Here is a 15,000-nt window from a genome sequence, read left to right on the forward strand (position 1 = left end):
TTAATCGTTCCCATCACCACACACCTTATAAATTAATCAGGTTAAAGTTTTTTCTGTCATTTGAAAATGATGTCATGGTGACATCGAAACGTTGTGTAACACTTATTTCGTTAATTTTTACACTTAAGTTAGGATTAACTTAACGAATTTTAAAATTGTTTTTGTGACGAGTAAGTATTCTCTAAAAAACGAGAATAAAGGTTACTCGTGATTTTGACTCAATGGTGAAATTAATTGTGTTTATTATCTGGTTTCCCAGGTAACGCCTATATACATACAAGACCAATGGCCCAACATAGATTGGTACCAGTACCTTCGGATCTGGGAGCGCCTTCCTGCAAACATGCGCCGTGTGGCCGACTTAGTCGGAATAGAAGAAGCGTTTCTCGCCAGAGCTATTCGTGGTCGTATTTTGACGCGTACTGATCAACAACGTCAATCTCTTGCCGTACATCGCAGATTCTTTGCGGCATTAGCACTTCAAGACCTCGTACATGAAATACCTTTAAATGTCGTTTCGAGACGATACGGAGCGAATCGTGGAATGCTACAAGCCTTGCAAGGTTCTGCTGCAACATTTGCGGGGATGGTTACAGTGTTCTGCCAGAAGCTCGGCTGGACTAACATGGAATTGCTTTTATCACAATTTCAGAGTCGTCTCTCGTTTGGCGTGGAGAGAGAACTGTGCGACTTGGTACGAATATCTCTCTTGAATGCTGCCCGTGCGCGCATGTTGTACAACGCTGGCTATCATACCATAGCATCTATGGCGTCAGCGCCTCCCTCTGAGGTCGAGAATATTTTACACAATGCAGCTCCATTTGTCAGCGGGCTTAAGCACGGCCAAGAGACCGAGACAGAGGTACGAGAACGAAGTGAAGCACGCGTGATCTGGGTTGCAGGACGGAAGGGACTCACTCTAAGCGCTGCCGCTAAGCTGATCGTTAACGAAGCAAAACAACTGCTACAAGCTGATGTGGCACAGCTTGGAATCGAGTGGAGGCCTTTAGAGTCCGCGGAAAACAATAATGAACAGGGAGTGAGAGAGGGAGGAAATAGGGCTGAAAATGTTGGCTCCACGTATTCTGGCTTGCGAGTAGGGGAGACAATGCAGATTACCGCAGCCGTTAGTAATTGCAAAAGATCCGATGAAAAGTCAAAAACTAATACAGAGACCAAGGAAAATGAAGTGTGTCCAGCGTTAAACAGTGGAAAGAAGATTGTTGGTGTTGGAAGGACTGAGAAACGATTGGCTGGACCAAGTTCCGATAGGCAAATGGACCCAATACAATGCGATGGAGATCTCGAGAGGCCTTTAAGAAACGTAAAGGCCCCTGTACCGAAACGCCATGATTGTCCTAATGTTAAAGTAAAAGGACAGTTGAGTCATAAAACAAGACCAGATGCGGCTTTCAAATCGGACAATGAAGAATGCGTGACTGTACCGGAAACGTTGCAACAGTCAAGTCACACTGAGAAAAGGGACCAGAAAGATCGAAGCCCTGTCTCAGTCCGCCCTCCCGTGGTACCCTCTGTTGCTGCGATAGGAAATGAAAGTACACCTTGTTCAAGAGGCAAGCGGCGCCCTCAAGTTGCTGAAATATGTGAATCTCGAGAAAAAGTAAAAAAGAAAGAAGCTGCGGAGACGGATATTCAAGAAGTAGCAAGGAACGTTACCACTTCAGCTTTCGTGGAGCTGTCCGCTGACTCAGAGCTGTTCAATGACCCTCAGTCTGTTTCAATGGAATTGTATTCAGAGCCGTTTGAAGGAGAGGAACCTTTTGATCAAGAAAAAACAAAATGTCCTAGTCGTGACGATGACAAAGTTATGCTGGATTCTCAAAAGCTGCCCAAGTGTAGTTTGAGTGACACCTTTCTGATGGAGTGCGACATGATCGAATATCATGGCGTTCAAGGGTCACTGGAAAATGGCGTTATTAAAGCATCGTCTGGAAAGGATTTGAACAAGCATGAAGCAAACATTGTCACCTCGGTCACACTCAACGATTTAACATGTGGTGAAGAACAAAACATGATCGGTGAATGTGATACTCATCCGCGATTCCAAATCCAAGGTACAGAGGAATTTCGTGCAGGACAGAGTTTCGAGTTTCTACCGTCTGTTGGTTCACTCGCTGTGCAGTCGCCTACACGCAACACGGGTGATGACGGAGCCTCCGCCGATAGGGCAACAAATTCATTTTCCCTGCATCTTTCGTCCAGTGATGGTTTTTCAGATCTCTCATCGCTGGCCATGAGCGAGTTACTGGACAAGGAGGCGGAGACCATTGATTTGCAAGGAGAAACAGAAATAGCTGTGAATCTCGGGGAAGCTAAGTTTACGAAACTCAGGGATATGAATCCTGCGAAGGAGCTGTCTAAACACGATGACGATAAATCACCTGCGAAGAAAATACCTGACGATAAATCGCCTGCGAAGAAAATACGTCGCAATGAGGCGCGGCAAGATGGTGCATTTGACGTGGCTGACTTGCCAATTTCTGATGTGTTCGTTTGTACCCCTCCTCGAGAAATAAGACATTCCCCAGCCGATTTTACCACTAAAACGTCCGCTACTCCATTGTCGTCGAGGAAAAGACGCTCTCCTCCACGATCTCCTTATTCAAACGCCCCTGATGAAGGGTTGTCAATCATTGATGTCACTGGGCACGAGCAGGTTTTCTCCTTGTTTCTCGATGAATGGCTGAGTCAAAAGCGGTTCTCTTTGGCTGTGGCTTGTGAAAGAACTCTTGATAATGTTCCCAGGATAGGAGGGCGATTCACTAACGTTACGACTTCAGAGGGATCTTCGCGTGGTCTTAAAGTAGAAGGGGAGGATCAAGTGATAGTTGGAGTTGCAGTGAGCTGGGGCGGCAAAGATGCTTATTATGTGTCTCTCAAAGAGCATGCGCAGTCCGAAACCGAACAACCGGACGACAGTCAGGTCGAGTCAGCGGTCGATATTAATCTGACGATAGCTCGTCGTTTAAATGCTTTGAAAAGTGTTGTTCAGAACTTGAGCGAGAAGGAAAGGCCCATGGTTTGTTTTGATGTCAAAGAGCATTGCAAGGTGAGACAACTTACAAGAATGTAAAAACGTTTAAGACTGGTTACTACGTTGACTGGTTTCTTACGGTGGACTATATCTGCCACGGTTAAACTTACTTTTTCGTGGCAAAACGTACTTTTTTACGGCAAAACTTTTTTCCTCCTTGATTAGGGTTAAGCCGCGAAATGGGGATAACCTCGATGGCGTCCCCGAATAATCCGAATTAAGGGGAAGAAGATGAAACGGGAGAGGTTTTCACTCAAAATACTTTTTATACCGAGATCATGGCATTCAAAGGTATCTTAGATTTTCTATCAACGCATCACAAAGAAAGTGGGAAAAGGAAGAAAGTAAGTGAAAATGTGGGGAAAAGGTTCGTGAAAAAGCAGGTTTTTCCCTGAATTAGTAAATTTTGCTCACCGTTTATTGCAGCAAAGCCTCCCAAAAACAAGCGCGAAATGTGGTAGTCAGAAAATTATAATTTGGGGCTTCAGCTATTCCTTCTTTCCATGGAAGAGAATCCAGTCACAATACTTCTGTTGTCGACGGAGTACAATTTATAATGATTGTTCGTAATCCTAACTCGCATTTTCGCTATGGGTTCTTTACCAACAGGCTTTTGCCCGATCGGCTGGTATTTCTCTCGATGGCCCAGTTGAAGATCCAAAGGTGGCCAGCTGGCTTTTGGATCCGGGGGCCAAAGAAAAGAGCCTTCATCAGCTCGTGGGACAGTACATACCTGAGGAAGCTTCTCTCTTGGAAGGTGAAGGGATACTACGATACTACAAAGAGCGCAATGCAAATACATGCGTGTAGCCGGAGCATGCGCGGGAAAACACTTTCGAGCAAATCTCAATAGGGTAGTTTCGAATTGTGCAGCAACAAAAGAACAGAGTCGAGGTTCAGGGGACTAAATTTCATTTTCCTTTGTATTAAACAATACAGAATGCTAATTATTCCCCTGAACCTCGACTCTGTTCTTTTGTTGCTGCACAATTCGAAACTAGCCTATTGGCTTTGTTTCGCGAGTGGGCTCTGTTGTTCAAAGCCAAGTTAAGATAATCCTGGATTAGTGGAATTCTTAATTGCAGTTCACTTTCCGATCAACGAAGATTTACACATTATTTCTGTCCTCTTCGGTTTGACTTAAACTTTTCCTTTCTTCAGCCTAAATAATAGTTTTCCCTTTCACTCCCAACAGTTGCACTTTAAGATGAAACTCTTGCCAACGCCAGACGATTTTACTCGTCAATAGGGAACCACTTAGGACTCAGAAAGTGAAGAAAAAATTCTAACCTCGGTTGTTGTTTAATTCATGCAAATAAACTAATGCAAATAAGAAAAATCTATTGTTTTCGCTCATTTGCATTAGATTCGTCACATGTAAAATGCGACGTTTAAAACGGGCCTAACTCAATCCGGCTTTCAAAATACGGGGACCAGGGGCCCGTTTCTCGAAAGTCGCGAAAGCTTTTCGGCCTTTGTGAAAATACGATCAGCTTGTTTTGAAAAACTGGTCTTTTAAAGTGTTTTTAAGGAAACGAAAGGCAAAATTATTGTGAAGAGGGAACGGTGGCACCCGGAAAGTTTCGGGACTTTTACCGATAAGCTGGGAGACAATATGGCTCAATTTTTGAGGCTATAGGGAGATTTAGTTTTGCGATTCTATGGAACCGCAAACTACAGGTCGCTGCTTGTCATCTTCATCTACATGTTCCAGCACTTGGAAAAGCCCCTTTTGGACTTATGGCTGTTTCCGCTTATGTGGCCTCATAAACCGCAAGCCTTTTTCTGCTGGAGAGAACAGGACAGGCACAACGCCGGGACTTCCATCCCCAACTCTTCCCGAATAGTGTATGGGTTCTTTAAACGTCCACTGATGAACATGGAGGATATTTGTGAGACGGGGTCTACGGTTTCTAGTCTTTATCCGAGAAGACTTGATCGTGTAAACATTTGAGGACGCAATTACAAATGCAGCACTTTCTCATCAGTTATTTAGAGATCCTGAGTGTTGATCCGGCTGGGGTTCGAACTTGCAAACTCCCGCATGACAGCCCCATGCTCAACCAACTGAGCCACCGGTGCTTTATCGCTAAAAGGCAAGAAAAGAGCAAAAACCAGTGAAGTTTCTTTGACTTTCAGCAAAATACAAATTTCAGCCTGATGTTTGCCGCTTGTCGTAAACTCGATGCTCGCAGCAGCACAACAAAGCAAGCCGTCGGCAGATGTCTTTCAACACTTATTTAAAAACAGCCGAAAGTTAAAAATGAATTTGAGCATGATCCTTCCCCAGTTGGCTGTGTACCGTATTGAAATGTAGCCGATCAAAAAGGCTTTTATATATCTTTGTTCAATTTTCCGTCTTAAATTCAGGTTGCGGTGGTGGACTGGGTACAGGGGGACTGGCACTAGCATATCAATGTCAGCAAAGTGGCCGAGTGAGAGCATGTGTCGAGTCTGTCCTTGTACTTCCGTTGATGACAAAACTGCGGCCGCTGGTAGAAGCAGAAGGCTTAATGGAAGCTTTTACAAAGGTTCTGCATCGATTCCAATTCCACTATTTATAAGTTCATTGATGTGCGGTGACATTTTGATTGGAAATGCCGTGAAAAAAAAAAAACGACTGCATGCATCTGCAACCTTGACACCATGAAATTTAGCTCTATTTTCGTTTGTGTTGAGCCTGTTTTAATCATGTTTGCCGTTTGAGGCTGATTATATATGTTTGTGACTGTTCTGCTTTCATAGGACCCCTTTCAAAAATACCATAATACTCTTTGTTTTTGCTCCTAAATTTTGCATATGCATTGCTTCCTGTTTCTCTTGAGAAAACATAAACAATACTTATGCAAACTTTTCCAGGGCAAACGAAGAATATTACGGTATTTTGAAAGTGGAATATTGTGATCATCTACATGATTTTCCTCATTTTGACGTCTCAACTTTTTATCCCCTTGTTTTTAGGTGGAAATGCCATCGCTGCTGTGTTTAGCTCGAATGGAATTAAATGGCTTTGGATTTTCAGATTCACATTGCGAACATCTCAAGAACATACTACAAGCTAAACTGCGCACGCTCGAGGAAGAGGCGTATCGATTGGCCAATCACAGCTTTTCTCTTACAAGCCGCGAAGATGTGGCGCAGGTTTGGTCATGCTGGTCCATTATTCTCTCTGCTTGAAGCCAATAACATCGCACAATAGAAAAACAGAGCGATTTGTGACTTCGATGAAAAAACGGAATTTCCCAATTTTTAACACGCGCTGCCTTCGGCGTCCCGCGTAATTATTCGCACAATATGAACATTTAATCCAAAGGCCATAGGAGCCTGGCATAATGAGAGTGACCAGGCCTAATAAGCTAATACTTATTTCTCTACCTTTGAGCAATCAATATTTCTTGTTACCCGCGTAATGAAAATCCGTTCGCAATTTTCGATTTGAGGATAGTTAAGGACGGTGCCTACTAATTCAAAGGTTTTTTTGCGCGGTTCACTGAATATACGGGAAAAGCAGGTCTTTACAAGTGTTGTCAAAAAGAAAATTGGGGGTAGCCACGCATTTTTCGAAGGTAATTAATCAACAATATTGGTAAAAAGCTTTGAAATACAGAACAAATGTATGGCGTTCTTTTCCAAATTGAAGCTTTATTATCTCTGAAAAATGCGTGGTAACCCTTTTTGGATACCAAGAGCGCTTGCTAAGTTCTGCTTTCTCCGCATAGTTTAAACCGCGCAAAAATAACCCTGTATTAATAAGCACCACCAATAGGAAATCCGAAGTATCTCGAGATGCGCCGAACGTATGCGCAATAACAATAGTAGGCACCGTCCTTAATAAAGCATTAATCCTATCCCCTCCCCTGCAGGTTCTCTTTGTCGAGCTAAAGTTGCCGCATGATGAAGACGGACAAGTGACCAAGCGTAAGACGCTGGGTGTGGCGCGGCGAGGAGCTTCTCGCGCCACCAAACATTTAAGTACCAATAAGGAAGTTTTAGAAAAACTGAAGCACCTTCATCCCTTGCCTGGATTGATAATGGAATGGCGAAGGATCAACACGGCTTTAACTAAGGTTGTGTTTCCACTACAAAAGGAAAAGTGCATGAACAAGAGGTTGAACATGCCGCGAATCCACTCATTGAGTCAAACACACACCGCAACAGGCCGAGTATCTTTTGCGGAACCAAATTTGCAAAACGTTCCCAAAGATTTTGATATTTCTTTGCCAACGACGATTGCCGAAAGCCCTCCTCTTGGGGACTGGAACGAAAGGTCATGTTCAAGACGAGGTCAGCGCAGAGAAAATCGACGGAGCACAATCAAATTGAAATCTGGCTCCATTGCAGCGGTTACTGGACCTAACTACGCAGTGAGCATGCGCACTGCTTTTGTTCCGTTTCAAAATGGCGTTCTTTTTGCTGCGGATTATTCGCAGCTCGAACTCAGGTTAATTGCACATCTTGCAAACGATGAACGCCTTTGCAGAATACTTAATCGTGGTGCAGACGTGTTTAGAATGATCGCGGGCGAGCTTTTTAGAGTACCCGCGGTCTCAATAACAGATGATCAGCGGCAGCATGCTAAACAAGTTTGCTATGGCATCATTTACGGGATTGGTGCGAAAGCTCTTGGCGAACAACTGGGTCTTACTGAGGAAGAAGCTGCTTTGTTTACTGACAAGTTTGCTTCTCGCTATGTTGGGGTAAAGAGATATCTCAAAGAGACAGTTGAACAATGTAAGAAGCAAGGGTTTGTCAGAACCGTGACCGGTAGGAAGCGATTTCTCCCAGCTATAAACTCAACCAATGCACATGCGCACAGCCAAGCTGCGAGACAGGCAGTGAATACCACCGTGCAAGGGTCGGCAGCTGATCTAGTTAAAACAGCTATGGTGAACATCGATAGGCGCTTAGCCGAAGAATTTCCGTCGTGTACTTACACACACAGACACGCCTACCCTGATCTTCATTCAAATGATAACAAAAACCGGAGGGAGCATTCGAAGGCGGATATCCCACCCCTTGTTGGTGGTTATTTTGTTCTACAACTTCACGATGAGCTGTTATTTGAGGTGTCGGTAGATGAACTTAGACGCGTGGCGCAGATTGTTAAAAATGAGATGGAAAACGCCATGAAATTAACCGTAGCACTGCCTGTTAAAATGAAGGCTGGTCCTTCTTGGGGAAATATGGCAGAATTCGAATTGTGAGGTTTCCGACGAGAAGTGAATTGTATATTTTTTTCTAATTTACGCGTATCTGATATTGATTGTAACTTATTTAATTGCTATTTATTTGCGCCGATGAAAATAACTATAGATAGTAATATACCAGATCTGTATACAATTATTTAATGCTTTTAACATTTTACAGTGAGGCGCAATGTACGTAGTGACATACAATTGTGGAATTATAAATGGGAACGAAATAGCTCTACCTGCCTTTTTTTCGACAGATGATAAAGAATATCTTTGAAATGCTGAGATAATGATTTATTCATAACTTATCGTCATCATTTTGTTCTTCCTGGTCCAACGCGATGCCGGGTTAACGGTTCTCTGTCGTCTCCTGTCCTGAGTATACTCATGACTGAGTTCTTTTACATTTATGTCATCCCTCTCATTTTCCATCTATCTTTTACGCGGCCTGTGTCCTGGTCGGTCTCCCTCGGATTCCATCTTTCAAGTCTTTTTCAGTTTGTTTTTATAGCTTATAATAAAGATGTGTCCATAACAACGCAGTCCTTTGTGTTTATGATGCCTTCAACTCACCATTCGTCTCGTCTGCGTTCTCTCCTCTGTCAATCTTTCAGGCTCATTCCTTGATCCACTTCAATAACTTCACCCCTAATTGATGAAGGGGTTTAGTTTCTAACGAAACCGTGGTACCGCGTTGGTGTGAAAGTGACAGAGAAATTGTTTTATCAACTGAGTTGATATGGTAAATTAACCACCGTGAAGAAATTCGAAAGCTGACGTTTCAACCCTTCGTCAGAGCGAAGCTCCAATAGACCATATTCGTATTCTCAGTATTGGACTGGAACTAGCTTGCAATGGAGGCTAATGCGGGGGAATATATCAAAAAGTATTTGCATTTGAAAAGATTCCCCCGCATTTGCCTCCATTGCAAGCTAGTTCCAGTCCAATACTGAGAATACGAATAGGGTCTATTTATTATACAGTTTAAGGTGTTATACGGACAGTGACAATTCTACCTCTGTCCGCCTCGATCAGCTTTTGCTATATTTGCGGACAGAGTTGTACGTCATATAGTCAGTAAACTCTTCAGCTTTCTAATTTATTTACGATTGCAACTCACTTGATAAACCTATTTCTGTATATACTTCGATTATTGTTGCCTTAATATTTTTTGTCACGGATATCGTGTTTTATGTGTCGTTTCTTTTTGCTTAAGACTTCCTTGAATTTGCCGTCGGCTCTAGTAATTTTAGTTACTACAAGAAAGGTGAATAAACTAATCTACCCATCCATTCATCCGTCCAACCTGCTTTTCCATTTGTCAATCTGTATCTCTACAAGGGTGGCTAACATGCCTCCATGGATGCATAGTTAATAGAGGGGAATGGTTAGGAAGCTCGGCAAACATCAAAGGAGCAAACAAAGATGCCAAGATTAGGTTGGAAAGTCCACGACCGTGCACAATCTTTTGTTTTGCGCTCATACACTATGCATGAATTACGTAATCAACACGTTTCTATTGGTTAGTTCCTCAGTACGGAGTAAACAACTATTGTGTTTTGTGCACGGTCAAGGCCAGAAAAGAGAACAAAAACCTACAACAAAGAAAGTTGTCGGGTTTTATAACCATTCCCCTCTATTAACTATGATGGATGATGATCTTGATGGAGCTGAAAGACTAGTGAACCCGTTCCCGTTCGCTGACAAAGAGCCACTTAGCTGTTCGGCTTCAGCTCAGCACTTAGATGTCAGTGTTCAAGAGGGAGGAATTAGAGATGTGGGAATGGTTCAGCTGTCTGTTCGATTTATACCGCATACCCTATGGAGCAAAGTTGTGATTGCATCAAAATTATCTTTGGTTTATACAGAGTATGTCTGTTAACAACAGCCCTTCGATGTTTCTGAATCTGTGTTCCCACCTATGTAAATGATGGTGCGCAAATGTCTCACATTTGATTCATCAGGAGTCCATCCAGAGGAAACGACTGTTCGCATTAAGTACCAAGTGTGCCGATCTTGAGTTTATTCCACAGGCCAAAGTAGTAAAAATTCTAAACTGCCATAAATAAGGAACGTTGTTAATTGTTTCTGTTGATAGGTCAGCTGCGAATTGAAGGGTTTTCTGTGTAAATATCGGATGGATTCGTATCTTCCAATTCCAATAACTCTTTACTGCCTAGAATGGTGGAGCGGCTCTGGGAACTCACAATGGAGCCTCCCAGCGCATCATTTGTTTTCCTAAACTGAATGTTCTTGTCTCTTCTTATTATAACGATCAATGTTTTCCTGACATCGCGGTTACAAACTGAATAAATAATTGGATTCAAAACAGGAGACAAGGACATTAAAGCAAAAGTCAACAAATCGTATTCGTACGGCCCATACGAACTTGTCGTGTAGATATTCCTTGCGATCAAGTAGGATCCCCTGGGAAGCCAGCAACAAATTAAGCAAATTGTCACTCCGAGACAACATCTTATTGCTTTACACAACTTAACTCGTCGGGTTGTCTTCTTCGGACTTATTGCCTTTATGTGTTTTTTCTGCTGTCTGGCCGCCTGAAACATTCTAATATAAGCAAATATAATCCCTGTTGCGGCGACAAGTAAAACAGAAAAATGAAACACTCCGAAGGCTTTGTTGTACTTCGTATATCTTTCCGGAGTTCGAAGCGAAATCATCCAAATTAAACGGAAGAAATTTAAACAGGGAAGACTCCAAATTAGTAGCATTTTTTTCCACATGTTTTCAAATGCCATTTTCTCGGGATATGTCAGTGGATAAATGATTGCCAAATACCTATCATAGTTCAATGCGCAAACGCTTAAGAATGATAGTGACAAAACGTAATCGACCACTGTTCCCATTGAAATAAGCCATAAAGGTGTTGGTGAAATAAGGTAGTGAAGCGGTTTCCAAGGGACCGCTACAAAACCCACCAAAATGTCTGCGATTGCTAGATTAACAAAAAACAAATTTCCTGTGACTCGAAGTCGTCTTTGTGTCCAGAGCAAAACACAAATTCCCGTGTTTAAGGCGACGATGGTTGTGGATACTGTGCAGGCCCAAGCGATAGATAAATACGTTACCCACAAGGGAGGGATCGTTGTTGTTTGATTCATGTTGATCCGTTCGCGGCGAAAGAATCAGTTTGTGACCTTTTCCAAGTCAAATCCAGGTACAATGTCCACGTAGACGGCTGTGACAATTTCCTTGTGTAGGATCTGGAGGCTGACCTTGCATTGACAAAACGCATTTACATTAAGCAGTTTAATGTAGAAATTCCGGAAACGTGACACGCATAACCAATCAACTATTGGACTAATCTTTTTCGCTTGCAGATTGCGTGGAAGAGTGCGTCTGATCCCATCCACGGAGTAGGCTTTCTGAACTGCAAATTGAAATCACTTGTCAGTTTTTAACAATTGTTTGTGTTACCAACCTCATGAGAATTTTCCTGAAAATCCATTATTTCAATCCAAGACAGGTTTAATATGACTTTGCAGTGAATAACTTCACGAACTGCGATAGATTTATTTTCAAATGCCAGTCTAGAATCAGTTTCTTGTCCAGAATTTATGAACTATACGTTTTTCCCAACACATTTGCTTCTGTAACTTTAAAGCAGCTTCTACACTTGGCGTGGCCGTTCGTCATCATCATCAAATTAAAACGTAAAACTAATTAGTGGACATCAACATCTGTCTTTGTCACACGAGAAAGAGATCAATACAACCAACTATTGAAAATTCACCAGTTGAACAAATGTGTTATGTATTTACTGATTCAAGGCCTGAAGCAGATAAGCAGCACATAAGATTACTATAATACAACATTCAGTTTGTCTCAGCTTGATTTTTTTCATTCACTATTAATATCTTCTAAGAGAAGCCACAAATATTCACGCTTAAACTTGTTTAACTATATTTATCACTTGTCATCGATCCATTTTCCGGTGTCACTATTAAATATAATCTATTTCCGCACATGCTTTGCATAGTGAGAAGAAAGGTCGCACGTCTTTCAAAAAAATCCATAAAGTTGTAAAAGTGTTCACGGTCGTACTTATTATATAATCCACCTATCTTATGTTTCGGGACAATTTTCCAAGAGCTGGTCATTCGTGGGTTCTAACGTTCCCGTGATGAATGAATCAACGATTGAAATGACATATGAAATGAGTCGTGCGTTGATTCATTCTTCAATGGAGCATTAGAACCCACAAATGACGAGCTCCCAACGTCAGTGGCTTCATAGCTCAGTTGGTTAGAGCGTCGTACTGATATCGCGAGGCCACGGGTTCAAACACCGTTGAAGTCCTGAAGATTTCAGGGTTCTCTACGCGATTGCTAAAATTGGGTTCTTATCTGCAAGGATCATAGCTTCACTTCACTTGCGTCCCGTTTGCATGGGGATTAAGGCTTCAGAGATCCCAAACTGTTAAGCTACTTAAGCTAGTGGGTATAGTAATTATAGATAAAGGAACCGTTTCTTAAAAGGGGGCTCCGTCAATGTAGTCAAAAGGGTACGTCCATAGGCAAAAAAGGACCCCCTGTCCTTATCAGCGTTTAAACCCACGACGTGATACTTTGGAAAGATCTTACAAATGGGCGCTACTTTAGGCTTTATATCCATTAGTGTATTGGCTTTTTACGGAGGAAATGGAAACTCGGGGGAGGGAAATTTTGTGAGGATAGGATTATTTTCATTTGGCCCAGCTAGGTGAGCTTATATCATCACAGTATTGGACCAAGGTTTCCTTAATGCTCCTGTAATTAAAAAAAAAAAAGAGTTTTAGTTCGAAACAGAATCCCAGCCAGTGTTTGGGAATGACATTTGGACCAGAGAGCAAAGTAAGCTGCCATTAGTCAAAATTGTCGAATTTTAGTGAGGCAATTTAATACTGAACCACGACCACAAAAATAATAACCAGCTTTATTTGCATGACTTAAAAGTCTTTGAAATTATTGCAAAAGCCACTAGTTTAAAAGAAAACTACGAGTGTTAATTTCGAATACCGATAACATTTTTAACCATGTGTTACCTAGCTCGCGTTTTTTCCCTTCCATTCTGATAAGATAGACACAAAAGTCAGGTTTTCTTACCTCAATGCTGAAGTGAATTTTACTAGTCAATATAGGGTAATGTCATCATCTGAATCCATTAGCTGTGTTATTAAAGACTTTCGTGATGGTTGCCGCAGGTTTGCGATTCTTGGCTCAACTAGAAGGCAACATGAATGAACGCCCCATTTCTTAAATGATAAAATCAATGCCAGACCGCCCTTCTTTCGAGTGCTTCCTATTCTAAAAAGGCAAGGCGGGCGATTAATATTTCCACAAAAAAATCTATCTTGACTGAATGCCAATTGACACAATTGTTCGCCTTCTAGAAAATCGCGGTAACGAGTTTCGCGCTTTAAACAGGTCCTTGTTATTCACAATATACAGCTGTTTCACCAAGCGGCCTTATGTGCAATATGTGAGGGGCAATAATAATAATAATAATAATAATAATAATAATAATAATAATAATAATAGTCAGTTTAATTCCCCTTTTTGTATCTTAACAGCTAAATTACAAGAGTGGTCAAAGTACTAATCATATATATACATTATCATGAAACAAAATACTAGGAATATCTATATGTAATAAATTTGTCGAGACGGTTAGTAGACCTAGGCCATGGCGAGATCCTCTATGATGGTGCCTGAACTTAGATTGTATCCATGGGACGCAATTGTGCGCTGTGGTAGCAAGTTAGCAAGGACACCGGTGTCCCGAACTCTCTGGTTAAATTTAGTGCATGCTGTGGTACGCCGATCCGAGAGAGTACGAAGACCACAGTGCACAAGTGGGTCCGTGTAGGGAAGCCCAGGAAAGATTATCTCTAAGGCATTTTTTTGCACTCCCTCAATTAGGAGGCTAAGATATTCCGGCAAATTTGCCCATACTCCAACACTGAACGGATCAGGCTGGAGTACACCAGAACTAAATCCCTTTCCATCACACCTGACTTCTTTCAAAAAACGTAGTGCGTATAGGCGTTTGCGTTTGCGATGGCACAGTCGGTTAGTGCGCGGCCTTGGTGCAAGAGGTCCTGAGTTCGATTCCCGGATTTCGCATCATTGTTTCGACTTCTTTTCTTTCAGTGTAGCTTAAGTAGCTTGAAATACCCGTTAAACCTGAGCACTGATAGAGAGGGGGTGGAGTAAAATGAGCACTCCGTCGACATCAGGTTTAATTGTCAGTTTAAATACTGTTACGAGTTATCGATGTTAAATATGGTCGCTTTATATCAAGCACTAATTCAAACCAAGAAAGGAAGATAGGAGAGAACACATCCCCATGCCCCATTTTTCAACATATTTGCCATGATCTCATGCCCACGGTCTCGCAGCCAATGATCACAGAATCATCACAAGTCTTTTTCTCGCCATCGTGTGGAGTCCATTGTCTAGCGAAAAAATGTAATCGCGTTGGAATTTTAGTGACGTATTTACAACTAACCAATTAGGTGTCTTCCTTAAAAGAGCCTCGCATCATGACCACGGGCTAAATTAAAGAAAATTACTACGATTCTCAGTTGATTAAGACACTAGGAATGTTTGGTGACAAAGTTTCAGTGCTAAAGTTACCATGTTGTTAAGGGCAACTTGCTTCGTTTCCAAGGGTAACTTTACGGGGTTTGTAGATTTTGGCGGGCTTTATCGCTCATGACGTCAAGTCCCTAAATTTAAGCCTGGTTTTCAC

General features: G+C 42.0%; 2 protein-coding genes and 1 non-coding gene across 4 annotated transcripts in view; 2 read left to right on the top strand and 1 right to left on the bottom strand.

Moving 5' to 3' along the window:
* LOC137996455 (DNA polymerase theta-like) overlaps positions 1–8,636 on the top strand; it is an 18,933-nt gene extending 10,297 nt beyond the window's left edge. Inside the window, exons 10-14 of the mRNA XM_068841877.1 lie at positions 260–3,070; positions 3,665–3,812; positions 5,426–5,586; positions 6,017–6,196; positions 6,919–8,636. Coding sequence (XP_068697978.1) covers positions 260–3,070; positions 3,665–3,812; positions 5,426–5,586; positions 6,017–6,196; positions 6,919–8,259 — 4,641 coding nt within the window. The 3' untranslated portion in view covers positions 8,260–8,636. The remainder of the gene's footprint in view (positions 1–259; positions 3,071–3,664; positions 3,813–5,425; positions 5,587–6,016; positions 6,197–6,918) is intronic.
* Positions 8,637–9,162: 526 nt separating this feature from the next.
* LOC137996456 (octopamine receptor beta-2R-like) lies at positions 9,163–13,569 on the bottom strand. Of its 2 annotated transcripts, none has more exons than XM_068841879.1 (2): positions 13,353–13,569; positions 9,163–11,638 (listed from the first exon to the last, which is right to left on the bottom strand). In XM_068841879.1, exon 2 carries the CDS (start codon positions 11,367–11,369, stop codon positions 10,347–10,349), a length of 1,023 nt encoding a protein of 340 aa, XP_068697980.1. In that variant the 5' UTR covers positions 11,370–11,638; positions 13,353–13,569; the 3' UTR covers positions 9,163–10,346. The 2 variants fall into 2 exon arrangements, with proteins under 2 accessions (XP_068697980.1, XP_068697979.1); XM_068841878.1 differs by having other exon boundaries at positions 9,163–13,016.
* Trnai-gau (transfer RNA isoleucine (anticodon GAU)) lies at positions 12,495–12,567 on the top strand. Its single transcript has one exon. It is a non-coding gene; the product is annotated as a tRNA-Ile (tRNA).
* Positions 13,570–15,000: the final 1,431 nt, after the last annotated feature.

Source organism: Montipora foliosa, chromosome 3 (genome assembly GCF_036669935.1).
Source record: "Montipora foliosa isolate CH-2021 chromosome 3, ASM3666993v2, whole genome shotgun sequence".
NCBI lineage: Eukaryota > Metazoa > Cnidaria > Anthozoa > Scleractinia > Acroporidae > Montipora > Montipora foliosa.

Coding starts and splice junctions, on each gene's coding strand:
- LOC137996456 (XM_068841879.1), bottom strand. CDS start 11,369: ATGAATCAAACAACAACGATCCCTCCCTTGTGGGTAACGTATTTATCT.